This window comes from Bactrocera oleae, chromosome 3, assembly GCF_042242935.1.
Source record: "Bactrocera oleae isolate idBacOlea1 chromosome 3, idBacOlea1, whole genome shotgun sequence".
Classification (NCBI taxonomy): Eukaryota; Metazoa; Arthropoda; class Insecta; order Diptera; family Tephritidae; genus Bactrocera; species Bactrocera oleae.
Window position 1 is genome coordinate 6,566,096 of NC_091537.1, and position 27,782 is coordinate 6,593,877.

Here is a 27,782-nt window from a genome sequence, read left to right on the forward strand (position 1 = left end):
CTATAGTGGTCCGATATCTGAGGTTCCGACAAATGAGCAGAGCTACTTGGATAGAAAAAGAAGATCGATCGATAAATCGATATCTTGTAAACTTAGGAACAGAAACGGCGATGTATGCCAAATAAAATATTTCTCTAATATACTTCCTTTTACATATACTTATGTACATGCGGATTTATTTTTATAATAATTTTATGCTTCCATGTATAATATTGGTATTACAGTTTGACTTTACAAATTGACAACTTGTCACGACATTAAAATTGACTGTGTATACGTATATATGTATATGATGTGCGTGCATCTAGTATATGCCGTGTGCTCTAGCCGGCGAATTATTGCACCAAGACGATCTGCTTTCAACGAATTATTTAACACTTTGCGTAAGATATTTATCAGCTGTTGTCTGCCATATTTCATCTATCTCAATGAAACGATTGCGCCACAATTCTTCAATAATTTTCCAACCTTCCTCTTGTGTTACCAATACATATTCATTAGACGGATCCAAATTGTGCGTATATGCGCCCATTACGAGACTTTGCGCTAAACGTGCTGCTACACAGTATTTCAATAGTAAACGTTCATCATTACTTATTGGACGTATATCGGTGTAACCGGCAAGGAAGTATCCACCGCTTTCTAGTGACTTTGCCTGCAGTATCATATAAGTGAGGGCAATGCCGATTTCGAATATAACTGGCGATTTATTTGTATCCCCAAAATCTATGATGCCCTTCACTTTGTATTCGCCACTTGCAGAAGATTTCGATTGTTCAACAATTATATTTTGTTCATTATAATCGCCATGTATGATTTGCTTCTCCAGCTTATCTATTTTATTGAGTACATTATTTTCGAATGCGTCGATAATTTCCTCAACAATTGCTTTGCGTTCGTGATCTTGTAAAGCATAGAGAAATTCTCTCAATTGTGGTATAGATTCCAACATCCATAGAGTTTTATGTGTATCGTAGGCGTCGTGTTGAAAGTTCTGTATGAAGTAAACAAAAGTAATTAAGATATACTTATATATGTTTATTGAAATATGTATAGTTTACGCACTTTCAGCACCCTATCGATGTTAGCTATGTATTCACCGCTCTTATATAGCAGATAATTTGATTTTTCCACTGTATGAAACATCTTGCCAGGTACAAACTCCAGCAGACGTACCACATAGTCTGCGCCATTCATGTGCTCGACCGAAAAATATTTGCCATTCACATTAGTTACTGGTGTGGGACAAACAATACCTTCTTTGGCTAAGAGTATACAAAGTAAAAATATTGTTATATATTAAATGAAATAAAATAATCAAAAGAAGGGGGTAGGTAAATCATACACAAGTAAATCATCAGTTCATTCTGCGCATCAATAAAGTCTGTCTTTTTCGAGTCCAACTCATTCAGAATTTTCAAAACATAACCATGCGGCCATGGCGTAGCGATAATTGGATTTTTTATATTCCTGAAAAAATAAAAATAAAATAGTAATTTAATTTTATAAATTTTGAAAATTGTGAATGTTGTATTGTAAGTGTTACAGCTGTATTTACATCTACGAGTTTCTTTTCAATTTTATATTTTTCAAAAAAGTCCATTATTTTCAAACGCTTTAAGAAAGTTCCTTTGAAACCTTTGATATATAGCTTTTTTTGCTATTTATCGGCTGACTAGTAAATCTGAACTGGCAATGCTGCTAAAGCTTTGCAGTCAGCTGATTGGCAATGACAGTTGTTTTGGCGCCAAAAAACAAAAACTGCTGGACCGCATATATATAAGTTGTTTGTATTTTGGTGCATACAATTAGTAGTTATCATCGTAACCATATACCAAGGATGACTTATACCATGGTAGTTATCGCACATTAGTATGAAATAATAATAATTAAAATATTAAAGTTGTTAAGGGCAGAGAGATATAAGGTAGAAATTTGTGTACGCTAAAATGGGCATTACGGGCCTTATCAAATTTCTGGGAAAATCTTCATCAGATGTACACTTGAAGGATATACGAGGTAGCACCGTGGTGGTGGATACGTATTGCTGGTTGCACAAAGGTGCTTTCGGCTGTGCTGAGAAGTTGGCAATGGGTGAAGATACCGACCAATATATGCAATATTGCATGAAATATGTGGAGCTGCTGTTAAGATATGATATCAAACCGATTTTGGTATTCGATGGCCGACACTTGCCTGCGAAAGAACTGACTGAACGACGGCGACGGGAAAGCCGAAAGCAATCACGCGAATTGGCTTCAGCATTGCTGCGTGCTGGAGACAAGGAAGGAGCTCGTTCACATATGCGCCGATGTGTTGATATAACACATGAAATGGCTTTGCGTGTAATACGTGAATGTCGGCAGCGAAATGTCGATTGTATAGTCGCACCGTATGAAGCGGATGCACAAATGGCCTGGTTAAATAAGGTCGGTGTGGCACAATATGTTATAACCGAAGATTCCGATTTGACATTATTTGGCGCAAGTAAAATAATATTCAAGCTGGACTTGAATGGTACTGGATCACTAGTAGAAGCAGATAAATTTTATTTGGCAATGGGTTGCAAAAGGGAGAACTACAATTTTGAGAAGTTTAGGCGCATGTGTATACTGTCAGGTTGTGATTATTTAGATTCGCTTCCGGGTATTGGATTGATGAAGGCATGCAAATTTATTCTTATGACTGAACAAGAAGACATGTGGAAAGCACTGCGAAAACTACCCGCTTATTTGAAAATGAAAAATTTACAGGTATGTACGTTCAGTTGTCGATAAAATAATAGGAGTAGTGGCAATACGCAAAATGTATTTGGCTTCATAACCTTTTTGTAGTAGAGTTCCATAATCTAGCAGCAATTTCAATTAGTTATTGTTAATTTAATAGTTGGATTTTTCTTCAGTGGGTAGCATTCTACAAAAGTAAGAATGTTTAAGGAGATCCAAGAAATCGAAGAATATTTTGCTCCAATAATAGCAAATTATTTTACTATGCTGTAAAGGTTTGAAACTATTTGAATTTGAAATTATTAGAATTTTTCATACTACATACTACAGAATACTCATATTTTTATGTGGAATTAGTTTTTCAGTTTATTAAACATAAACTATGATATAAGATTTTGTTTACATTCAATTAAAATTTATGGACTATGGAAATAATAATACATCATCAGCGAATATTTTGTGCCAAAATTTTTAGTCGAAAAACATGGTTCTTGTTGAAAATTGAAAGATATGTTTTGTTAATGTGTGGTTACTTCTATTTTTTGTGGACAACTGTAAAGTGCGCAAATTTAAAACGCAACAACTAAATAATTATATTCCATTCATAGGTGGATGACGAATACATTGAACAATTCCATAAAGCAGAGGCAACATTTAAGCATATGTATATCTATAATCCATTTGAACGGCGTATGGCACGCTTGAATGAACTCACTGAACCCAGTACAGAAGAGCGCTACTGCTCCAACGCAGGTGTAATTATTGAAGATCAAGAACGCGCTTTGCAGCTTGCGTTGGGAAACTTAAACCCATTCACATTTGAACAATTAGACAACTGGCATCCGGATAGAAATTACCGATATGCACAGGCAACAAATAATAAAATCAAACGCGCCAAACATAAAAGCATTTGGCAAGAAAGTTATCAACCAACTTCCAGTGGTCATATATCGAAGGATGTGTTGAAGGACGACAAATGTGCTTTGGCTTTTAGAAAAGTAGATTTTTCAACTAAATTTATTAATGAAGAAATTACGGAAAATGCGCGTGTGGAGCGCGCCAAACCTGAAGAAGCGGAAATTTTTTCTATGTATCAATATAAGGCTACCGCGCTAATAGAGCCAAGTGCCAAGCGGCGACGATATAGTAGCGAAAGCAATAACGATGATGCAGATGAATATAAAAAATCAGAAGCAAGACAAAATGTGGTTTTAGCACACAATAACCATAACCCTTTTGCCAAAGTGCAATGTACGGAAGTAGTGAAAAGTGCTAAAACCGTTTGTGAAAACTCATCTCTGTTGAAAATACTTAGTCCTAAGAAAGCGCATTGTGAAACTAATATAAGAAAGAGCATTCACTCAAAGAGCCCTAAGAGTCCGTTAGATAGATTACAAGAAACGGCTATAGTTAAGAGTCGATTTTTTTCGAACAATGTCCACGAAGTCAACAGCATCAAGAAAAGTGTAAGCAGGGATTTATCAGCTGAAATAAATTCAATAGAAAAGCAATCGTGCCAAAAAGAGGGAAAACTAGCATTGCTTTATGACTCACCATCGCCTAAACAAAATTTACTTGGAAAAGGCGATGAAATGTTAGAAGACGACGCAGCTAGTACGTGTAGTTTGAAATTGAATACTAGTTTTATTGCAGATGATAATGTAGATAATGAAAGTAGAAATAGTATAGATAATGCTATAACGATATCCGGTGAAGAAGATAATAATAACAGTATTTACGAAAATATTAGTCAAACAATAACACCAACATCACAAAAGTCAAAAAGCTCGAAAATGTTTTTCAAATCGCAAGAAAAACAACGCTTGGGTTTAACGCGTACGAAATCTAAATCGGCATTGAAATCACAAAAGACAAATGGAAAATCTAAATCGAATTCTACGCTTACCACAACAACCGCTATGCTGCATAGTCAAACGCGTTTAACTATGTTTGGCTTCCAAAAACGACCCACTTTGAAGTAGTGTTGTAAGCATTAATGTTTTGTATATGTATAGTTTTAGTGTGTACGTTTATATATACTTGTATATGGTAATGCTGTTACATAGTATTTTCTACTATTTATTATGTGTATTATATGTTATATACACCTCGTAAGTGTTTAAGTAAAGTTACCTCAATTTAGTTCACGTTTAAATATAGTCTAGAAAATTATGTGTGTGGTTGATTATCAATCATAATTTTGTTAAATCGCTAGGTAAATAAAAGGTTAACACTAATAAAAATTAAAATTATTCACAATAACAATATTTTTGTGTGTTCACTTTGGATACAAAATAGTTATTATATTAGTAACAGATACTGCAGAAGTATAAAAAATACAGAAATGAGAGCTACTACTCTTAAAATGTTATATTAGCTTAGTTTTCAAAAAGTAAGGGAAACTCAAAAATAATAGTCACAAAATTTTCTTCAATTAGTATGTGTGACATTTGTGTTGCTTGTGTGCATTGACACACAAATAACTAATCGGAAAAAATTTTCTTTGCAAGTAATTATATCAGCTTTATAAATTGGTTATGTACTAATACTAATGCGAGATGGGGAATACTACCTACTTATTTTTAGTAGATTCTCATTTGAGAAGTGAAAACTTACATAAACATCTAATTGACCAGCTTTTGTAGACGATAATTTATTGGCGAGAGAGTCATAAGCTCTAAACAGTCATTTGAAAGTGGCGTACAGTGGTGAGAAATATTATGGAAGATGCGCATTTTACTTACATACATATGCATTTCGTAATATTTGTCTTTATACTACCATTTTTCCATAGCACTTGTAAGTGCGTCGAACTTCCAGGCTTGCTATTACATTCTTACATACACATATTATTATCTCGGTCGGTGGCTAGAGTTATGAGTCGCGAATTCAAATATGTGTGTATGTATGTATGAAAGCAATTTATGTATTGTAAATATACATACTTACATATATATGTGTAAATAGAAATGATAAGTAATCGGTCACGTTCGATTGTCCGCTATAATTGTATGGATGCAATGAAAAAAGTTATATCCCATCAACAAATTAAGCGTCAATGAAGATACATACATATCTATATATTTATGTACATTGGTGCATACGTGTGTAAGTACTTACTGTATATCTGAAAATATGTGTGTCATGTCAACTTGTGTAAAAAGGTACGAACACATATGTATGTATACATGCATATACAAGTGCAGTCTTATGTAGTCACAAGTAAACTGTTATTCTAGTACAATTTTCTAAATTTAAAAGTTAAATATGAAATTAAAAGTCTTGCTAATACTAAATGTAAATATTAATAATTAGAAGCTGTTTGACAAAAAAATACATGAAAGGTTTTTTAGCCGCGGTATAACACCTATAAAAAAAAAGCTTTACGACTTATCGGATGGTACTCAGTCACGTGCCGGCTACTGAAGGTAGTTTGTAAGTAATACAATATGCGAGTATATACCATAACACAATTTTTAGTTAAATATATCCATGAAATACATATGTACATACTTTAATGCTATGTGCTACCTTTTTAACAAAAGCTAAAAGAAATTAAAAAATTCGAATGTGAAAACTTTTAAAACTTCTGAAGATGGTACTATACATATATTGTAGCTGCAATTTAGGTCGATGCATTTTTTCAATAAAAATAATTTTATTTTATATTTAGTACTTACCAGTCCGGTTGTATTAGATAATTGCGATCATCATATGATATCAACTCTTTGATCTCATTAATTGTTATGCCATAGAGACGTCGCACTAACGATTCCACATTTTCAGCTGTCACTTTTGGCTTAATATTTGAGCCTGGCTGTAATAATTTACTTTGATTGGCATTATTAGAGTCATTGTTGTCATTGACATTATTATCGGCTGTGTTCGACGCGTCGCTCTTACTGTTGACCACAATGCATTTATTAGCTAAATCATATTCATGATTTAATGTATAGGATTTCTTCCTTAAGCTAGTCAATTCAACATTATTCCACTGTTCCATGATATATGTAATTGCACTGTTTCTGTTGAGACTCGTGACTTAGAATTTTAATTCGGTTATTCGGCGTCAGCCCTTTGAATAAAAAATAGCGAAATATTTGAAAAATAAATATGTATAGTAAGCTGCCGCCTCTAGGCACTTTACTGCTCACCGGCACAAAAGCGAATGCTACCCACACATGTATGTCTCAAATGATATTTCGTGTTTCCCGTGCTCTTCATACCGCTAAAGGCAGCGGTTGTTGTTTGCTTGTTGTTTAATAAACTTTGTTGTTGTTTGTTATTTTAAATTATTTTTTTTTTTTTTATTTAGTATTTTTTTTGTGTACTTCATTTGTTGAACTCTTATTGTTAAAGTTGTTTATCTTTGCTTCATTTTAACTCTCTCCACGACGCTTCTGCCTCACTGAAGCTGCTTTGCTCCATATAGCCTCATATGGGTAGAACAATGTTTGCATTGCTTGAGCAATTTGGCTGTGAAGCAGAATGCAAAATATCAACGTTAAATTGTTACTGCTAATATGTGATACTCATCATCTGTCTTGAGTGTGTGTATATAGTAATTGTATTTCATATCTATAGATTTACAATATCTTTGTGTATAAAAGTCGCAACCTCTTTCAAAGTAATGAGAGCTGATTTTGGGTGTGTGGACATTTCATATACGAGTAAGACTGTAAATAGGTATGTATGTCATGATAATGCACTACATGAAAGTTATTCAAATATAAAAGCTTAAAAAGTTAATTGATTAGTTTTGAATGCAAGTAAATAAAATGTAATCAAAATATCTTTGTGTAAATATTTTCAAACAAACGTTAAGTAATAAGTCACAAGTGTCTAGTCGGAATCCGAACGCCTTCTACAATAGTCGTAGGAGTAGGTGAAAATGTATGCATGTGTATGTTCATGCACATAAGTATGTATGTATCAGTAAATATGAGCAAGATTGTTCCGTTCATATTGTTCGTGTATAGTGGCGGGTTAAGATCTTATAAATCTTCTCTACTTTTCTTATGCAAAAGTAGCTCTTTACGAATATGCAAAATTCTTTCCCAAGTTTTATGAGCACTCATAGAATTATATCGTTAAGCTTGAAGTGGAATTAGATTATGTTGTTGTTATTATTGTTGTAGCGGTAATCTAAACTCTATTTGTCGGAAAGTAAATTAGATTATCATCAGTGTCGCTTGTTAGTGTCAGATTTTACTTGATTGAGGTATATAATAATAAGACCGATATAAGAATTTTGCCGCAGAGTAGAATAGAGGATACCAAATCAGAAAAGTCAGCTTCTCAAAGTTGTTACTAATACATAGGTCTATTAGATTTTCATGTTTTGATATCGTTTCTAAAGTGATGAAATAGGTTCCTCAGGAAAATTGTATAATATTAACGTACAAGATGTTAATTATACAAACAGAATATTTATTTGCAAAAAATATTTCCGAAGTTCTTGTTTGGTGGTAATAAATTCAGGTCCAAGAAGCTATTATCATAATGTCTAGCATGTAATGAGTTCCACATATCACTTAATACCTCTTTGAAATTGTTTTCTTAATTTATGTTTAAAAAGAGAAGTACAAGTAATTACAGCCGTTAATAAATCTATACTTTTGATATAGGTTAAATGCACCAAAGCGCATGTATTTCCCTATTAAAAAATTAATTATTTACCTAAATTAGGAACATAATAAATGTAAATATTACAAATTTATATTGCATTCAATTATAATAAGTGATAAAACCCGTTCTATTGCAATAATTGCAATTATTTGCATTTTCGTCCATACATACTTACGCTAATTTGTTTGCATTTGCAATAAAAATGCACATTTGTAGATATGCAGTTTGTAGACACCTGTGTGTAACGGGCAGACATGTGACAGATTAGTTTCACCCATAACACTATTTACCGCAAATACGTTTAAATATAAATTATTAAGTAAATTAAACAAAAAAATTATAAATTTTCTTTACTTTTATTTACTACATCTGTAGTAATCGGCTGTTATGGGTTCAACAGCTGATCTAACAAAAGCAAAAAAAGCTTTCCGACTAAAAGCTTTTACACTGCAGACGATTTTACAAAGCATACAACCCTGTTCAAATTATTTTATTTTAATTGTTCCCCTTTGCATATGAATAGTGAAAATTAATTAAAATATGTGCAATGAACAGAAAATATAAAAAATATTAGATTTTTACTAGAAACCCTGAAATAACTAACATATCTTACAATCCCACCTTAAATAAAATACGCTTACAATAATGCAACCCTTCCATTGTATGCATTCCGTTGTTCTTCTGCCCATATGACTTTTTGTATGTAAACATAACCAAAAAGAAAAATTAGTTACATTCATTTTAAGCGCCTTTAAAATTAGCAGAGATCTTTCGAAAATATAATTGAGTTTAAATTTTAATAATAAACCAAAATGGATCAATTATATATTGAAATTGAAATAAATACGCGTAATGATAATACAGAAATATATAGCAGCGTAGAGTCTTTTATGGCTTTATATATGTACCGGTACCTGCATTCACCCTCCAACATTAAATTGAATTTCGTTAGAACAACCATCCGGGGGGGCAAACTTCGTTTACGTTCAGAATCCCTTAGACGCGAGTTAACTGAAGAGAAAATTCATTGCAAAGAAGCAACAAGTGTAGAGGCCATAAGAGACCTTAGATTGCCAATTTATGCAAAAGACGAAAATACCTATATTGCGGGCATGTGTGCTGTTTGCAGGGAACTTGTTGCGCGGCAGGAATGCGTTGAACGACGAAAGTTATTGGGTTTTAAAGGTGCTTGTTTGCTGGCACCAGCGGAGTCTTCCATTTGGACACAATTTTGTGAAGTTGATATCGTGGATGCCATGAATCAATTGTTATCTACCTTGCACTCGGGTGGTAGACTGGACGAAATTCCGAAGGAAGTACCACGTTTTGAACGACACATGAACGAACCAGTACGAATGCATAATATTTACAAAACCGCGCGTGAGCAGGCGCAACAACAGAATTCTGGTGCTGGAACAAAAAAGAAATACAAAGTAATACTCGATTGCAGTGTACCTAAAGAGAAGTTACCAATTGAACATCGGTTTGCTGAAGGCATCAGTTTTACTATTGCAGATATAATTTTATATACGCTTATTCGTTTAATATTTAAATATTGCAAAGATATGCTAGTGCTTTTTCCGTTAACCTCTACATGGCTTAGTGAGGTAACCTTAAAGATACTTGTTTGTTGATTGTTATTTAATTTTACATATTTTTAATGCAGATCGACATTTTTGATCCTAGTTGTTATCGAATATTGAATGAATTGTATCTGCATGAACAATGTTATGAATCATCAACACTACTTTCTATACCGGATTGTGAACCTGCTAGCCTTTATAAGAGCGATCCGAAGCGCTATAAACCTCGAAACCGAATCTATACTGAACAAAGTGAAGTAGATGCCGCACTGAATAAATTAGAAAAGTTGCAGTTGCAGTTTAGTAGTGAATCCATAAATACATATGAGAAAAAACATATCGATTGGGAAGTAATAGAACCTGACCAAGAAAAAAATTCGGCGTTACCACGCGAACGTATTATTCGTAAACGTCAGCAACTACAGAATGTAGCTAATGCAGTCGTCTCATTAGCAATACCAGGCAATAGAATCATTGATTTTTGCAGTGGAACAGGTCATTTAGGCATATTGTTAGCTTTACAATTACCTGACTGTATCATAATATTGATGGAAAATAAAGCAATTTCTTTGGAGCGAGCAAAACAGAGAGCCACACAGTTAGGTCTGAAAAATTGTCGCTTTTATCAGTGCAATATTGATTATTTCGAGGGACACTTTGATATTGGTACATCATTGCATGCTTGTGGCACAGCGACGGATATAGTACTTCAGCAGTGTCGTCGATCGCGGGCAGGATTTGTTTGCTGTCCTTGTTGCTATGGATCACTGCAACCAATGCCACACATTGCATATCCGTTGAGCGAGTTCTTCCGCGAAACATTGACAGAAAGAGATTATTTATATATAGCACATACGGCCGATCAAGCGCATGAGTTGGGTACCTTAAATTGTCGTCCAGAAACCACACGTCAAGGACAGTTGTGTATGGATATAATTGATACAGATCGTAAACTACAAGCTGAGGAAGTCGGATATGATGTCATTTTAACTCGTTTAAAGCCAGAGCAATGTACGCCTAAAAATCGTTTGTTGGTCGGACGTATTACGAAGGATAGCTGACATGTAATATGATTAAATTAAGTTACTGATGAATACCGCATTTTTTGTTACGATTCTTTTAAGAAGTAAATGTATCAGTTTTTATTAGAAAATTGTTTTCCTTTTATTTCTCCAAACAAGTTCAAACATCATATTATTGAAATTATATCTATGAAAATTAGATTTTTGTGGGGCACGCACTCAAATATTCATGTTTTAGCTTCACAACATTTATGTATTTCCATTATTTAAATTATATGTTAATTTAGTTTTTCTATGCCTTAATTAAGTATAGTCCACCGCGCAACGCCAGAACCAAATGAAGCACTGAGCCACCTTGCACTTTGTAATCGGCGGCGGTTTTGTCGTCATTCCTAAAACATAAAAGTAAAATATTTATTTAGTATAAAAACCCACAATATATATGAAGATTACAGCGTACAATATTTGCATAAATTATTATATATATATAACTTACATTTGCTTGCCAGAGAAAATAAGTCGCTGCTGCTGTGGTGGTATACCTTCTTTCTCCTCTACTCGCTCCTTGATTCTATCCACTTTGTCTGTAGGCTCAATGTCGATTTCTATTTCCTTGCCGGTTAGTGTCTAGTGTCAGTTAAATTTATTGGTAATAATTATTAGTCAAGAATCAATTAAATATTAGAATCATCATTACTGATGCTAGATATTTGTAGTATTTGGCAAACCTAAAGCGATGATTCGCGAATTCTGTCGCCTACATAAAACGAATCACTTTGACTCACCTTCACTTTAATCAACATGTTGCGTACTAAAATAAGATATTTGCTTGGACTTTTCACGAAATAATAATCAGAATGTTTTGATTTTCTTACTTTATTTCTCTATTTGCATACACCTTTCTATTTTTGCACAAAATTTACCGCTACCGTTTTTCCAAAATTAATGTGTAAAGACAATTGGAATGACATTTAGTAGCTATAGTTGTTGCGCGATTGCGAAATGGCAAAACGTTACTAAAACTCTCGAAGACAGGGTGGTGCATATGAATTGGTTTTAGTATGTATAATACCAGAGAATGTTAATGAATAGAGAAGGAGCAAATGTTAACTGAAATCTTTTTGAGTACTAATTTCAGAGAATGAATAGCGAAGAATTCTGGGGTTTTTACCGATAATACAGATTTTTAATTCAGAAGGTTTTTTATAATTATAAATTTTTCATATCATAGAAATTGAAAACATAAATCTAAATAGCTATGCGCACCGATTTTTCATTTAGGAATATTCGTTGTGTCTATTTATAGCATTTCGCACATTGTGTGGTGTATTTTGCTTTTTCGAAGTTATATTTTCCGATGTTCCCTCATGTGGAATTACAAATTAGTACTCAAAAAGATTTCAGTTAACATTTGCTCCTTCTCTATTCATTAACATTCTGTGATATTAGAATATGAATTTAGGATTTATATCTGTTAAAACAAATTCTATTCTCAAGGTAACTAATTGCACCTTTTAGTTCCAAGCGAACTTTAGCTATTATTGGCATATTATTATTTTAAGTTTAGAATTATACAAGCATACACGCATAAAAATAGTTTATTTGTTTATTTATTTTAAATAAAAAATTGGTATAAAATTATTTTTTGTACATTTCTCTACATAATTTATCTATTTTGAGATCAACGATCTTTGTATGAACTAAATTAATCTGCTTGAATTATTTTGTGCTTTCACATTTTCTGAAATTAGACGAACATCTCTGGCATATGTACGACAGCAGCCACCGATGATTTTCGCGCCCAATTTAGACCATTCTGGCACGTAACTTGCCAATGGTACACAATGTTCGCGCCCTTGCCAACCCTTCGCTACATCATAAATTTCTCCGCTGTTCGGATACGCAACTAGTGGTATCTTCTCGGCATCAGGTGTGTTACCATTTAAACTTTTGAACAATGGCGTTACAAACTACAAGTGAATGAAAAAATATTTTTAATTATAAATTAAAATATATTATCATATCAATAATTTACCCTCGGATGCACGCAATTAACACCTATTGCCAAGCATTTACTTTGTGCGTTGCGTTCTCTTAATAGTTCCCATAACGAGCGTGTCGCATCTGCGAAATTTTCTCCATGCGCTAAAGTGCTTTCATCCTTACATTGATAAGCTATCCAAAATTTAACATCTGGATAATCATCACATAACATTTCTACTAACGCTTCCGCTTCAGCCTGACAGGGGATTGTCTCGATGGCCAACGCATCAACGCCAGCTGCTATACAAGCATCAATACGTGTACGATGCCAGTCGGTAATCTCTTTCAATGTTAGATGGTCCACATACTCGCCAGTGTACTCGGAGCCGTCATGCAAATGGGCGCCATATGGACCGATTGAAGCAAGTATAAGAGGGAAACCTGAAAACAAAAATTACTACAGAGTGACCATTTTTGTAAAGTTTCCGTTTCCGAAAGTTCAAATAAAAAAACTGTGTACATTGAACGTCCGTTTCCGTTCCGTTACACACTTGCACGCAATTAATCGACAACTACAAAATTAAAACGCGTGTGGTTTTTTTTCATGTGTAGAATCAGTGAAATATTATATGTAAATTGTGTTAACATACCATCGGGTACGTGCAGTTTCGCTTCGCAACATTCCGCCAAGTATTTATCTTTAGCAATATGCGCCAAACGCACTGTTTTCTTGATCAACTCAATGCTTTGCTCCACATCCAAATCCAAGTAGTCAACATAACCTTCAACACTGCACTGATAAGTGTTAGTCAGTATCATGTCGGCACCATCTATAAATATATATATGGATTTGTTGGTATGTTAAACATTTATTATTTTTAAATAGTACTAATATTTAAATGTATGTACGTGTATGTGTGTATGTCTATTTGCTAGAATATTTCCGCTGTCACAAAATCGCTCATCATATCAATGCTCAAAGTCACTTAAATATTAGTTATTCAATATACCTCCATACATATTTACACACATGAGTATACATACTTCGGTTGACAAGAAAAAATCATCTTCGCTTACTTTGCAAAAAATCTAAATGTGTGTTGATAACAGCCGCTGGATTTGTAGCGTTGAATCTAGCGCTCCATAGCGGATCACCATCAACGGCGTTGCCAACATGCACAGTCATTTGTGTGCCAAAACCGCCGTCCTTGGTTAGTATCCGTGTTGGGCCCATATTAAGAAAAGTTCAACTGAAAAAAATTTAAATTTATATTAATTAATTAATTTTATGAACATTCCCATTTAAATCAAATTTAATATATAATTATAATTTATCGCAAACTATATACATATGAATATGTGTATGTACATATGTAAGTGCATACACTAGGAAATTATATACATACATATGTATTTATATAATTACAATACATATATAATAATTATATTATTTTTCGTAGGCATATTTATTTTTTGTATTGAAACCCCAAAACTATGTTGTTCTGTGAAATATTTCTGAAAAAATAGAAATAAAAGTGCTATTTACAGTATCGTCTATCACCGCGTCGAATTTTTGCAATAACCATTTGATCAAAATTGACCCGGACTGTCAAAAAATCAACATGTTCACGTAATTTAATACAAATCTTTATTATCGCCTTTAAAATAGGCTCCAGAGAAAATAAAATAAGTATTTAATCCAATTTTCCATACACTTCTTATAGGCCTCGGTTGCGAATTTTGTTTTTTTCGGTTTCTGCCCATTTTCGGAGCATCATTCGCTAGATTGTTGGGCAGTTTCGACGTCATATTCATAAACCCACGTCTCGTCACCAGTAATGATGCGTTTGATGAATTCAGGGTTCTTAGTTACATTGTCAGCATCTCTATGGCGACCTCTACCCTGGCATTGGCACACTTCATACCCAAAACAAACTCCACACGAGCATAAAAAATGTTTTACCAATCTGTAAATTATTTTTTATCGATTCGGTTTGCGCGCGCAGTTTTAAAAGACTAGGCCGTTTCATATTTGATCAGATGTATGTATACCTGTAGACCTCTCTCTGTAGATCACTCTCGTTAACATAAAGTCTTTATATGTATAAACATACATATGCACGTTTACGTGTTTACTTGTTTTTTCGCATCTCACTATTCATTATCGTGAGGCTCGTTTGGCTCAAGATGACTTGAATTGATGAATATATGTTTATAAGTGATGTCTTTTTGCCTATGTGAAACCATTTCGAGCTGGACCAAATTACTGCCTTGCCGCTTATATAATATATACTATCTATGGTCCAAGTGATTTCCGAACGCTGAGTACTTATATTGCTCGTTGTTTGTTTTTAGCTATATTACAGCAGTCTTACCAACCATGCCCACTAGAGCGCTTCGAAACGTATCGATTTTCTTGTTTGCTTAATTTTTTTAATTCTGGTGACAGCTTCCCTTTTTGAGTTTTTCTAAAGTAGATCACGTTTGAACCCAATTCTTCAAGAATAAGTATACGACGCACCATGTATGTGTGTGTATTGTGTACATATGCAAATATTTGAGTTTATTTGAGAAACAATGTGCATCTTTTATGTCTATTTATATTTCTATATATATTTTATTGTGTACTACGCTGAAATAATCTAGACGACAAGTGCAATGAACTTAAACAACTTTGTTGTTAGGAGCTTTCACACAATGATATAAAATACTATAAGTATGCAGTGTTCATGAACTTTGATAGCAATGATTTCTGGTGCTTGTGCTACATAAATATGTAGGTATGTGTGTGTCGTTATTGTTGTGTTTGAGATAACTGTTGTTAGGTTTTATTTATATATAATATATTGCAGTTTTGTTTACAAAAGTTGCATTCAAACTGGATTCCCTTTAAAATTTAGCTGGCGCGTTGTATCGAAGTACACATATACTTTGAGACAATTTCTATATATTTATATATATATGTATATATATATATTTATGTATATCAATAAATTCTGCTTGAACATCTGCGGATTAGGGGTCAATAAATCGTAAATAATTTTCGTCAGTAATAATTGCAGTTGGTAACAAGTTTCTAAGCTAATAAAACTTGTATGAAAAACTTACGAGTACAACTATCTCGAAAAACATTTGTTGTCATTATTAATTATAACTAGACAATACATAGTATCTGCCAATAATACATTGTATCCTATCGTGTGGACGTTGTGGACAAATTCAATATATTATCTATTGATTTCTATATATAATAGTATGATGTCTATACAAGTTGTATAAATTATCCATTTCATAAAATACTATCTCTTCTAAATGTGTTTTTATTTCATAACACTACGTGAGTAGTGTAGGAAAAACATATATCGATTCGACAAGCGTTGGAGAGTAGTGAATCGAACAAACTATGCCGGTTATTCAAACAAACTGGCTGAAATTGCGTTGCATATCTGCGCTGTCGCATGTGCGCATTCTTTATATGTTGGAAACCTTTTTTTTTTCGGGGCAAAAATTATTTTAGTAACCCCTTAGTTTCAAGTCATATGGTTTCTATTAACAGCTAAAATTTAATTCAAGTCTTCAGTATTAAAATCAATAAAAACAATTTTTGTATTCTCATTTTTGAGAATAGTTTGTCATATGAGCCACTCACAACGGTAAATCTGGTCTAAAATATGTAAAACGAGATTTGGCAGCATTGACGATAGCGGTTAAATTTAATGATGTAAACTCTTGTAGCAATTCAATTCGTTAACCTTGTTGTTGCTTTTACATGAAATTGTTTTACAAAAAAGCAGCGCTCAAAAAAATTTGAATTGAAGCCTGTTAATATTCAAAATATGAAGTAAATTAAAACATGAAAACGTTTTTGAAATAGACTTAACAGCCGCAACTAACAAGTGAGCTTGCGACCAAAATTTAAATAAATACTGTACGAAAATAGCAATTTCGGTCACAGTACCTCTTATTAGATCAGTTATACCACATAAACCTAGCTGTCATCAACACCCTGTCTCCGCTATCTTTATTGAAAATCGAATTTATGAAATGATTACTCATACGCCATGTCTTCTTATTATACCCAATTTTAAGCACAAGTATGCATATTATTTAGATTTAAAACGAAATATAATATATGGAAAATTTGTCTCTATCTACTATTAAATTAGTCTTTACTCAAGTTCGTATGTATTAAAACAAAATTCGACTAATTTGAATTTTAAATCACTCATACGCCCCGTCATCTCTTTGCATAAACCATTGAAACCGATAGTTTCGAATATAAAATTTATTTAGAAATTTAAAGATTTTCTTCTAAAAATATGCATTATATAACAGTACTATATTACCATTATATGTTTGTAGTGGTGTAACAAATATGTGCGTTTTACCTATGCCCTCATTTCACTTTTAAAAGTTGTGACCGTAAAGCTCACATTTCTGTGCGATTTGATCTCAAATGATTCCTATATAAATACAGTGTATATGTATACATATTTTCACTTTTGTATATGCATTATTTACCAAAAGTTCGAGTGCACTTATATGCATATATGTACATATGTATGTAAACACTAATTTTAAAATTTGAACATCATAATATTTTCAAAACTTCGTTTTTGCTATGCTTCTGTTACTTACCTCGACGTTGGCGCTAATATATGTAGGTAAAATGTGTTGGTTATAAATTTATTTATTTTATAATTCAGTTCTTGTTGGTTTTATTCTTTGTTTTATGCGTGCCTGTCTGCGCTATTGTTTAACAACACTTTAGTGATTTGCAACGCTGTATTGATAATTAAAAATAAAATACACTGTGCATATAAGTGTGTGCGTGTGTATTTATATTGTTTTTATTGATATGTCAGTTGTTTGTATGAGTGTGTGTTGTGCTCGTTCAGTAAAGAGGGCAATAACGGCGCACACAATATCATTGCAGTAAAAAATTGCCTTTTCTAGATTTGCTATTGTTGTTGTTCAACTTTACAGTTTTATATAAAATTACTTTAGTTTCACTTTTTTTCAAATAGCTTTGTATTTATTTATTTTGAATAATGTTTTTCAATAATAGCAATTTTTTACAGTTGCATATGTACCTATACTGTGGATTGTCACTGCTGCTGCCGTAGAGAACTGTTTAATGAAAATCGCCTCTTGCGTTTGTCAGCGTTTGTTCATATATTTTCAATTTCAAAAAAATGATCACACGTCTAAACAGATGTGCGGTTCGCGTACATCTATTTCGATTTGCATATATCACAAGGATTTTATAACGCCAGCGTCTGTTATTGTGCGCGTTCGTCGCTCTACATGTATCATATAGAGTCTAGTCGAATATGGTGTACATCTGGCAGTGAGTTGTAGCCGATAGGCTATATATTACTACATATATATATATATATATATATATATATATACAAGTATGTACATTGTACCCTGCAAGAATAATGCCAATCATTTGACCATTTTTTTGATAGTCAGTGCCGAAAAAATTTATTGTATTTCTGCGTATGACACTTGACGCGCTACCCAAAGCGAATCTTGCAGTTATGAGAACAGTCAAAATTCACAGGGAGTTTAATCTGGCTGAGCGATGATTCTTTCGTGTTCAGTAATTAAAGAAAACAATGAGCATCTCCTTGATTTTGAAGCGTCCTTTGAAGTAGCTTTTTGGAAAAGAGCCATTCGCTAAATTGTTGGACAGTTTCGACTGAAAGCTTGTGCCACTCAAATACTTGTGTTCGTAAGAAAGTAGACTACCCAAAACTCCGGTGATTCTGAATTTAGCAATCAAATCGCAAGAGTGTCCTACAAGCAGCTTCTATGAGTTTCCTATGTAAAGCTTTGGTTAGTATTAGAAGACGTACTTATGGTCAGCTGAACCACAAGTCAAGGTTGATCTAACAAATGCGAACGTATTGGTGAGTGATCCCATCAGCAGCTTCTGACAGGGAGTATTCTTGCATGGTATATAATCATATACATATAAAAACAATGTGGCCTTTAATGTATTTACTTGTATAAACATGTATTCACTTTGTTCATATCAATGAGTATTGATAAGGCGTCGTTTACGTGCAAACGTATTTTTATTTTTATTTTATTTTCTTGTTTACGTCCGTACTTATACATACTACATATTGTAAAAACATGCGCATATACGCGTGTATTGTGTATACATGTATAAGTACATAAATTAATTTCAATTATCATTGAACCGGCTGACTGCTGGCATAGAGATTATTATTGTTTGTTACTAAAACTGATAAGCAGTTCTTTGCACAAACACTTTCCGCAGCTTTCCGCCATACTTATGACATGTCAAATCGGCTGCCAAGCAGACTACTTTACAACTAGTTGCATTTTGGACGTATCCAGTAAATGCCAGCACCAACTGGTACTACATATGTATACTATAACTTGAAAAACTGCTTGTAGTTTTTTGTGTATAGTTTATTGAGATTACTCTTCAACTGTTATTTAGGTTAAGGAGTAACTCCCCTAATATACATATAACTCTATTTCGAATATGGGTCTTTATTTGCTTAGCCATTACATTATTCACCAATGGGTTTATATAAATACGCATAATAAAATATAATCACTCATATCAATATGTACATTCATACACTAGTAAATATGTATATAAATATGTACATAAAGAAATACAGATCTGGAGAATTTAATAAATGACTTTTGTTGCTGCCTATTTAATATGCAAGCATTTTGTTTTCAATGAATTAATTCAAAACAGACAGCACATTATCGTTTGCATAGTACTATACCGATATAAAAATAACATGTAAAATTACTTAAAAACATAGTTAAAGTATTCTTTTTCGAATTGAAATGTATTGAAACAAGAAAAAATTAAGCTATAATACCCATCACAAATACAAAGGTTTCAAACAGGAAATTTATTTTTAGCGGTAAAATAATAGTCCATGCCGAATTTCGTTAAGACATCTCGTTAAATAAAAACTTTTCCATACAAGGACATGATTTTGAGCGGTTAGTTATACCTATGCTATAGTAGTCCCACAAATGAGCAGCTTCTTGGGGAGTAAGGCACGTGCGCAAAATTTCAGATGAGAGACTAGTTCGCGTATATAAATCAACTCAGCTCGCCATGCTGATCATTTATATACATATTTTATAGGGTCTCCGACGTTTTCTTTTGGGTATTACAAACATCGTGGCAAACTTAATATACCCTGTTCAGGGTATAAAAATAAATGTAAACATATAAGGACGAGCTTGGCTCGAGCAGACCTGAAAATTTTACATTCAATTAAAGAAAACAGAGACGATGTAAGTGCATACATATATTATATATCATGTTTTTTATTTGGGGCCTAGGTGAAGTTTAAGAGCATTCAAATCAGTTTTAGTTATCAAGTTACCGGAAAGTAAATGTGCTTATTTATTGTAGTTTCACTTCAACTAAGCCTTAAGAAAATCTGTAAGGTTAAAGGGTCTTAATAAATTTTTATAAATTTAAAAATAACACACCTATTGCGTATGTATACTAGCGGGAGTAAAGTAGCCGGTAGGCAATCGTATACCAAACAAACTGTGTTATGATATGTTGGTCCTCCTTTTTGTTCATTATCTATAACTACCATCCTTTATTATACTTGTAGTATACAGGTACCTGTCTGCAGTACTTTTCGAGATTGCATTCATTCAACATCTCTAAGAAAAATATAAATACTTGGTTTTTATTTAACGAATATTTCCAATTGAATAATTTACCAAAGGTGATCTTAACAAAAATAGATGCTTTAAATTCTTTAAGAATTTTTCAAATAATGACTTTCATACTTTTTGATGGCGAACATTCTTATAAGTTGATGGTTAGTAAGTGATTTCCCAGATTACATTTAAATAACTTGAAAAATTGAAGCAAATAACGCTCAACAGTCTAGTAATTTCAATACGAACCTACTAATTAATTCAAGTCTTCTAAACATTAGTTTTAAATTTCAAAGAACGTTACTGTTTTACAATTCTTTATACATATACATAATTCTTAACTGCTTAATGAACACGACTCCTCAATTTTCCGTCAGAAATTTTAAATAAACTCTATCTTATTTTGTTTTGCATAAATTTTCATAATTTTTTTTATAAAAAACTTGACGGTTGAAACCAAAGGTTTTATTGTTTTTCCCTGATTTATAAACAAACTTAAATCTGATGCAATATTTTAAGATTGATTTTATATAATTCCCCAGACAAGCTTAGTTGTATGTACAACTGTGTTAAAAATCTATATATACTTTTAGCTTTGATAACGACACATGGTACCACATGGACAAAAGTACAAAAACTGCCAGACGTAAACACGTATAATAAATAAACGAAATACATATGTGATTATCAAAGGAATAAAATTAAATAAAAATACAATATTCAGTAACTTTGCTAAATTAAATTTAAAAAAAACCTAAAGCAAAAAGCACTCTAATCAGCAACTAAGTGAGATAACAGTAACCTTTGCTCAAGCTGCTTTCGCTGGTGGCATATAGGTACTTCAGGTGCACTATTCGCATAGGTTACTGCACTTACGGTTAGACGCTTTTTTTATAAACAACTTTACAAATATGGTGTGTCAAATTTTTATTGAATTTATCATATAATCATCAAACTTAACAACTAATAAATAAGTTCAGTGCAACTCTCAGATATTATTTTCCATATTATCAATCAATTTCCTGATACGTAATATATCTTCGGGATAAACGCGACAACAACCGCCAATAATTCGTGCGCCAAGCTCAAGCCACTCAGGTACATATGAGTCCAGTGGTATGCATTCATCGCGACCAGTCCATTTTTCTAGCTTTTCATCATAGATTTCTCCACGGTTGCTGTATACAATAAGAGGTATAGATTCGGTACCAACTAGTGTATGCAGAGATTTAAAGAGTGGCTTAACGAACTGAAAGAAAAGTAGTATTTCAAATTATTTCAATTATGGCTTTTGTATTGAGGATTTCAAACTCCTATACGCATTATTATCAAAAAAAATTTAAACAAGATAAAACATTAACTTAGCTTGTACCGAAGCTAAAATACCTTTCACAAATAAAAAAGTTTCCATTCAAGAACTTGATTTGATCGGTCAGTTTGTATGGCAGCTACATACATACATATATGCTATAGTGGTCCGATCTAAGCAATTTGGTCTAAAATTGTACAGTTATCTTGGGCAATTATCTATGCCAAATTTCGAAAAGATATTTTGTCAAAAAAAAACCTTTTCCATACAAGAACTTGATTTTGATTAATTTGTTTGTATGACAGCTAAATGCGATAGTGGTTCGATCTGAATAATTTGTTCGGATATTGTAAAGTTACCGATATTCTGACAAATTAAAAAAATTTCCATACAAGAACTTGATTTTAGTAGTCCGATATTAACAATTTGTTCGGAGATTGTACCATTATCTTGCCCATACAAGACGTTGATTTTGATCGGTAAGTTCGTATGGCAGCTATATGCTGTAGTGGTCCGATATCGACAGTTCCGACAAATGAGCAACTTCTTGTGGAAAAAAGAATGTATGTGAAATTTCCGATCGATATCTCAAAAACTGAGGTACTATTTCGTTATTACTAAATCGACTCAGTTGGTCACGCTAATAATTCATACTTGTATATATATTTTATAGGGTTTCCGACATTTCCTTCTGGGTGTTGAAAAAATGTTTAATACCTTTGGATTTAGACAATTTACACCAACAGCAATTAACCGGTCAACAGCATTTGCTTCCTTCACTTTGTTCCATATTGAATAAGCAGCATTAGAAAAGTGTTCACCATGAGCCAAACTTTCATCATCCTGAAATACAAAAAATTTTTGAAGTTTAATCCATTCCATCCAATCCACTTAATTTCGTTAATTACCTTGCATTGAAAGGAAACCCAGAACTTCACATCAGGATAATCTTGTAACAACATATCAACAACAGCTTCAGCTTCCATCTAATAAAATAACGTTAGAATACTAAAATTATTTACATTAAAACCATATTGTTATAATTAGAAGACAGATTATAAATAAAACTGAATATTTTAGAAAAAAAAAAACAAAAAAACAAATACTTAAAGTTCTCATATACCTGACAAGGTATTGTTTCCACAGCCAAGCCGTCGACGCCCTCTGCCAGGCAGGCATCAATCCTAGGTCGATGCCAATTTTGAATATCTTCCCTGGAAACGCGTTTCGAATAACTGCCTTTATATTCAGAACCATCATGTAAGTGTGCACCATATGGGCCAATAGAAGCCATTATTAGTGGTAAACCAGGCTCTGGAGTACCCTTAGTTTTCTCCACTATTTCCTGATATTTATATTTTGCCTCTTTAGTTAGTTGTACACTTTTGCGCATTAATTGTATGCTTTCCTCACGACTCAACTTCAAGTGCTCCATGAAACCTTCAATACTTGATTGGTAGGTGTTGGATATGATAATTTGTGCGCCATCTATTTAGAATATTTAAAAATTATTTAAATGCAAAATATGTGCAAAACAGGGCTGTTCAAGCTGCAGCCTACAAAACTTTGACAATGTACTCAAAAAAACCTTTTAAAGCCCTTTTATATCCTGCTTTAATTTGTGCGTGGAAGTGGAAGTTTCTAGCATGGACTGCCCTGGTTGCATGAAAGTAATTATTGTAGACTTTGAGTTTGATATTTTTGTTATACTTTCAACTTACTCTGAAGAAAGTCCAAATGTGTTTGAACTACAGCTGTTGGATTTTCCTGGTCAAAACGCGCACCCCATAATGGATGTCCATCGATTTTTTCCTGTACATGACGTGCAAGTTGTGTCGCAAAACCACCGCATTTCACCAAAATATTTGAAGCCGGCGACATCGTAAATAATGAAACGTAATCTGTTACACAAAAACAAAAAAATAATAATATAAAAACAATTTGTCATTAGAAGTAACATGGAACGTAAGGATGAATCTCTTTACTGTCGTTTAAATGAAGATTATTACTTCCATTGTTCATGCAATCAAGCACTTACCAGTTTCCTTCTTTTCGCGAGTGAGCAAGTTAATGAAAAGGTTTATGACATAGCACAATGTGTGCTTTTCAGTGAATATTGGCGTATTTATAAATTTCAATATGATACCAAGCACCACCCTTTGTTATTCTTATTGTATTTGCGATATTGATCTACATAGCTTTTTAACGAAGATAAGTTGCACTTACGCACGGCTATGTACTTATAATATGTGAATGTGTGCTTTCTGTTTAAGCATAAAGCTTTGCAAGAATTTACAGAATTTTTGCACACGCAAGTCGTAATCCGAGATTGATAAACACAAGATTGCGGAACCGACTCAAGAATGATACACAAAAGATTGCGACCAAAAATGACGGAAACAAGATAACGACATCCAACTATGACGTCATATGCATTTTACAGAATGAGCAGAGGCAACGTAAAAAACTGTCAAATTGTCTGTAAATTATTACTGTTGTTGAAAATATTTTATTAATTTTTAATTTAATTAACATAATTGCCAATTTAGTGTATTCCAGTAATATTTTCTTTTATTGTAAATAACTGTTTTCTTATATTAATACTATTGTTGATATTTGTATCTCAGTTAATATAATTCGTTTTATAACTTCAAATAAATAATTACCATAAATAAACAATTTGTCAATATATCATAATATCAAAATCAGCTGTTTTACATTTAGGTTTCATAAATAAATTTTTGAATATTTCAGTCAATAAAATTGTTTTCTTTTACAATAAAAAACGGCATCCCGTCTTAAGCTACTCTCAATTGCTGGAAAAAATACTTATTCCCATATATACATAAACATATGTGTTGTTTGTGTATATCGTACGTACACGGATTAATAAAGAATTGACAAACAATAACAAATTTGCACTGTGTAAATTACGAATTGCAACAACTGCCGCAGCCAATATTCGAACAGCTGATTTTACCCACTGTTTTTGTTATGTTACCTTTTGACTGCTTTCCACTTTCTGTTTTCTGCACTTCTCAATAATAATAAATATGTATTTATATATTTAAATTAATTGTTTTGCAAGAAGGAGCTTTGTTTTGCAAGGAGGAACTTTCTTTATACATACATACTTATGCATTTGCGTTTGTATGTATAATTTTTATATTTAACTCTAACGGTACCTTATGAAAAAACCTTGGCCTAGAAAACCCTGATAATGCTGCAACAAATAACTTGGTGCATTACTACATAAAGCTTACTTCAATGTTTCATTTATTATGTAGAAAAATGTCATAATTTTTTAACTTCAATTTAACTTCTAATTCATAAAGAGTAGACTTACATAATTTCAAATTATTTAACTTTTTACTTACCCTATATCGAATATCTATGTATGATATATGTATATCTATTTATGCGCCTAAACAGCTTTAACGGTAATTATTTGGATAATCTAAGTATTTAAAAAATGGTGCAAAAAATTCCGAATATACATATAATTTTTTTCCTTTTCCCTTTACTATTTCATATTTCGCATTTTTATAATTTTGTAATCATATTAAATATAAAGTATATGCGTAGATTTTTTTCACTTACCTTTGCTTTGATTCAGATATGTGGTTAAATTTAGTTTAGGAATTTAACAGATGATTCGGTGCTTGAGAATATTGTCTTGAAATGTTTAATATAAGCAAAATATATGACCAATGCTTGTAATTTTGAAACATTTACCTGTTATTTTTATTTTGTTAGCTGTAAGTTTAACTCGAACGCGTTAAATAAAATAAAATGTAGATTCAAAGTACATTAATAAAACTCAACTTTGAAAATGCACATATGCTTATTAGCTTGCCTGTAACGAACATACTACCACAGTTAGTGTAAAATTTAATGTAAAGTTGTTGAATTTTCGTTTTGGCATTTATTCATAATTTATTGTAGGCATCTATGTATTGTATAAGAGTGCAGTGTATTATGTATATATTACAATACACGTGTTAACATAAATATATATGTAACTTGTTAATTATAGATAGCAACGCAGCGAAAAGTATAAATTTGTTGAGAACAAAGACATTTCAATGTGCAGCTGGTCATTGAGTACTACATATGTATGTATAATGGAAACAATAATCTATATGCACATATGTATGTATATGTATAAGTGTATTTATTTTTGTGGTTATAATAGCAAGCTTAAAAATATATATTTGTGTTTTAACGATATACAATTTTATTCATAAATATTTTTTATAAATACATACATACATGTCGAGAAAATGGGTAAAGAAATGCAAAATTGAAAAATATATATGCACTTTTTCGATTGACTACAATGTTGCTTGAATTTCAACTCTTTGAAAGTGTGTTAATTTTGTTTAATCTTTTACATTTTTATAAATAAATATAACATTTCATTTTGCTTTATGCAAGCATAATATTGTACATACACATACCATTTATATGTATAACTTATCACAAAATAATAAATTCATTTTTATTTAAATTTTTTTTACAATTTCATATAAAAACTCGTACAGCAATTATGATACGCGAATGAAATCACTGCAAGCATAATTCTAATAGGATTTATATAAAGTAATTTTGGTAAAGCAGATTGAATATGATATAAATAAAGAAAACAGGAATATGTAATTATTATATAACGGCAAAGAATGGGAATCAAATATTGTGTACACTTCCATACTTCTAAAAACTAAAAATAAATTTTTAAATGCTTTTTTGTTGCTTTTACTTTCTTTCTTTTTTATTGTTAAAACGAAATTATTCTTTCTTTAAATAAATTTATATGCACGTAAATTATTTTTATTTAAATTAATTACCGTAAATAGCATAAACGAGATTATATGTACAATATACATAGGTATGTGTGTAGATATACAATACAATATATATAAAAGCTCTCTTAAATACAATAGTTTTTTCTATATGTGAATGTATCTTTTCATTTGTGTATATATTCATGTTTCAATATACTCATTCATTAGATGAATTAATTTTTTTGTTAATGCAATTTGCCAGAATATTCTATATTGCTGCTTCAATTGTTTAATAATACTCTAAAAATGATTAGGTAACGAGAAGTTTTCGAGTTTATGTGCTGATACTTGTTTTCTAAAATAATAAAATTATTTATTTTACGAAACGCATTGATATAGGAAAACTTTCCACATATATTACCATTAACAAATAGTAATATAAATAAAAATACTAACCCATACTTGTGTTTATGGATGCCTTAAAATATATATTATCTTTGTTTTTAGATTTCAATTCACTATGTTGACTTGGTATGCATTTAAGAAAGGTGAGTGAATAAAAAGCAATCAAAAATAAAACATAATTTTAAAAAATTTATACAAATTTGGTAATTAGTTTAGGAGTTATTAAGTATAATTGCTACAACTGCCCAATTCGAATTTGTTTAAAAACGTCTGCAATACTTTTTTTTGTTACTACACTCTTTAGTATTCGCATAGGATTTACAAGTTAAATATTTTGAAGTTAAATATCTAAACGTTTTTTTCGAGAAACAAACTTTATTTTAATGTTATGCATTTAACAAAAAAAACAAACAATTTTTATTTTGTTTTAGTTCATGAATTTGAAAAAATTAAAAATGCGCAAATTAATAATTTAAATAATATTTATCTAATTTTCCTATATTAACCTATTAGAATTACAGTTACACCTGTTTTCCTGTTTTAAATATGTATGTGTAACTATTAAAGTGAATATTCTTGTTTTTTTATTATTACTTCTTAGTTGAAAAATTGTTAGTTGTAAATAAAAATAATGAATATTAATAAATAAT

The 27,782-nt window shown here is 31.9% G+C and overlaps 6 protein-coding genes across 10 annotated transcripts in view; 2 read left to right on the forward strand and 4 right to left on the reverse strand.

Annotated features, from left to right (window-relative positions):
• Positions 1 to 143: 143 nt before the first annotated feature.
• Positions 144 to 8,683, reverse strand: LOC106617658 (hydroxylysine kinase). Of its 2 annotated transcripts, XM_014235014.3 has the most exons (6): positions 8,530 to 8,683; positions 6,881 to 7,202; positions 6,407 to 6,801; positions 1,346 to 1,470; positions 1,066 to 1,265; positions 144 to 994 (listed from the first exon to the last, which is right to left on the reverse strand). In XM_014235014.3, exons 3-6 carry the CDS (start codon positions 6,727 to 6,729, stop codon positions 368 to 370), a joined length of 1,275 nt encoding a protein of 424 aa, XP_014090489.1. In that variant the 5' UTR covers positions 6,730 to 6,801; positions 6,881 to 7,202; positions 8,530 to 8,683; the 3' UTR covers positions 144 to 367. The 2 variants fall into 2 exon arrangements, with proteins under 2 accessions (XP_014090489.1, XP_069963466.1); XM_070107365.1 differs by having other exon boundaries at positions 6,407 to 7,202.
• On the forward strand, positions 1,581 to 4,951 carry tos (Exonuclease tos). 2 transcript variants are annotated; one of them, XM_036358749.2, is made up of 3 exons: positions 1,581 to 1,855; positions 1,912 to 2,753; positions 3,335 to 4,951. In XM_036358749.2, exons 2-3 carry the CDS (start codon positions 1,950 to 1,952, stop codon positions 4,706 to 4,708), a joined length of 2,178 nt encoding a protein of 725 aa, XP_036214642.2. In that variant the 5' UTR covers positions 1,581 to 1,855; positions 1,912 to 1,949; the 3' UTR covers positions 4,709 to 4,951. The 2 variants fall into 2 exon arrangements, with proteins under 2 accessions (XP_036214642.2, XP_014090486.2); XM_014235011.3 differs by having other exon boundaries at positions 1,581 to 2,753.
• A 374-nt stretch (positions 8,684 to 9,057) lies between the features above and the next one.
• LOC106617657 (glutathione S-transferase C-terminal domain-containing protein homolog) lies at positions 9,058 to 11,090 on the forward strand. Its single transcript, XM_014235012.3, has 2 exons — positions 9,058 to 9,961; positions 10,021 to 11,090. Exons 1-2 carry the CDS (start codon positions 9,167 to 9,169, stop codon positions 10,996 to 10,998), a joined length of 1,773 nt encoding a protein of 590 aa, XP_014090487.2. The 5' UTR covers positions 9,058 to 9,166; the 3' UTR covers positions 10,999 to 11,090.
• Positions 11,077 to 11,934, reverse strand: Nedd8 (Nedd8 ubiquitin like modifier). The gene is made up of 3 exons (XM_070107366.1): positions 11,745 to 11,934; positions 11,456 to 11,586; positions 11,077 to 11,351 (listed from the first exon to the last, which is right to left on the reverse strand). Exons 1-3 carry the CDS (start codon positions 11,760 to 11,762, stop codon positions 11,252 to 11,254), a joined length of 249 nt encoding a protein of 82 aa, XP_069963467.1. The 5' UTR covers positions 11,763 to 11,934; the 3' UTR covers positions 11,077 to 11,251.
• A 617-nt stretch (positions 11,935 to 12,551) lies between these two features.
• The window catches only part of Nak (Numb-associated kinase), a 39,762-nt gene continuing 24,531 nt past the window's right edge, over positions 12,552 to 27,782 (reverse strand). The window contains exons 9-12 of the mRNA XM_014234997.3: positions 14,020 to 14,188; positions 13,593 to 13,772; positions 12,995 to 13,383; positions 12,552 to 12,929 (exon numbers count right to left, since the gene is read on the reverse strand). Coding sequence (XP_014090472.2) covers positions 12,660 to 12,929; positions 12,995 to 13,383; positions 13,593 to 13,772; positions 14,020 to 14,188 — 1,008 coding nt within the window. The 3' untranslated portion in view covers positions 12,552 to 12,659. The remainder of the gene's footprint in view (positions 12,930 to 12,994; positions 13,384 to 13,592; positions 13,773 to 14,019; positions 14,189 to 27,782) is intronic.
• Bhmt (Betaine-homocysteine S-methyltransferase) lies at positions 21,545 to 25,820 on the reverse strand. 3 transcript variants are annotated; one of them, XM_014235003.3, is made up of 6 exons: positions 25,679 to 25,820; positions 23,665 to 23,844; positions 23,067 to 23,431; positions 22,852 to 22,929; positions 22,661 to 22,786; positions 21,545 to 21,883 (listed from the first exon to the last, which is right to left on the reverse strand). In XM_014235003.3, exons 2-6 carry the CDS (start codon positions 23,822 to 23,824, stop codon positions 21,623 to 21,625), a joined length of 990 nt encoding a protein of 329 aa, XP_014090478.2. In that variant the 5' UTR covers positions 23,825 to 23,844; positions 25,679 to 25,820; the 3' UTR covers positions 21,545 to 21,622. The 3 variants fall into 3 exon arrangements, with proteins under 3 accessions (XP_014090478.2, XP_014087366.2, XP_014087364.2); XM_014231891.3 differs by lacking the exon at positions 25,679 to 25,820 and adding an exon at positions 24,170 to 24,362; XM_014231889.3 differs by lacking the exon at positions 25,679 to 25,820 and adding an exon at positions 23,982 to 24,359.

What these genes read in the sequence shown, in the direction of transcription:
- tos (XM_014235011.3), top strand. Translation starts at nt 1,950, where the DNA reads ATGGGCATTACGGGCCTTATCAAATTTCTGGGAAAATCTTCATCAGAT. An exon ending in TGAAAATGAAAAATTTACAG is followed by an intron (nt 2,754 to 3,334) that starts GTATGTACGTTC and finishes TTCCATTCATAG; the next exon opens with GTGGATGACGAATACATTGA.
- LOC106617658 (XM_014235014.3), bottom strand. Translation starts at nt 6,729, where the DNA reads ATGGAACAGTGGAATAATGTTGAATTGACTAGCTTAAGGAAGAAATCC. An exon ending in TATCTAATACAACCGGACTG is followed by an intron (nt 1,471 to 6,406) that starts GTAAGTACTAAA and finishes TTATTTTTTCAG; the next exon opens with GAATATAAAAAATCCAATTA. An exon ending in ACATCGATAGGGTGCTGAAA is followed by an intron (nt 995 to 1,065) that starts GTGCGTAAACTA and finishes TACTTCATACAG; the next exon opens with AACTTTCAACACGACGCCTA.
- LOC106617657 (XM_014235012.3), top strand. Translation starts at nt 9,167, where the DNA reads ATGGATCAATTATATATTGAAATTGAAATAAATACGCGTAATGATAAT. An exon ending in CCTCTACATGGCTTAGTGAG is followed by an intron (nt 9,962 to 10,020) that starts GTAACCTTAAAG and finishes TTTTTAATGCAG; the next exon opens with ATCGACATTTTTGATCCTAG.
- Nedd8 (XM_070107366.1), bottom strand. An exon ending in ATTTTCTCTGGCAAGCAAAT is followed by an intron (nt 11,352 to 11,455) that starts GTAAGTTATATA and finishes TTTATGTTTTAG; the next exon opens with GAATGACGACAAAACCGCCG.
- Bhmt (XM_014235003.3), bottom strand. Translation starts at nt 23,824, where the DNA reads ATGTCGCCGGCTTCAAATATTTTGGTGAAATGCGGTGGTTTTGCGACA. An exon ending in TGGAAACAATACCTTGTCAG is followed by an intron (nt 22,930 to 23,066) that starts GTATATGAGAAC and finishes TTATTTTATTAG; the next exon opens with ATGGAAGCTGAAGCTGTTGT. An exon ending in GGGTTTCCTTTCAATGCAAG is followed by an intron (nt 22,787 to 22,851) that starts GTAATTAACGAA and finishes TTTGTATTTCAG; the next exon opens with GATGATGAAAGTTTGGCTCA.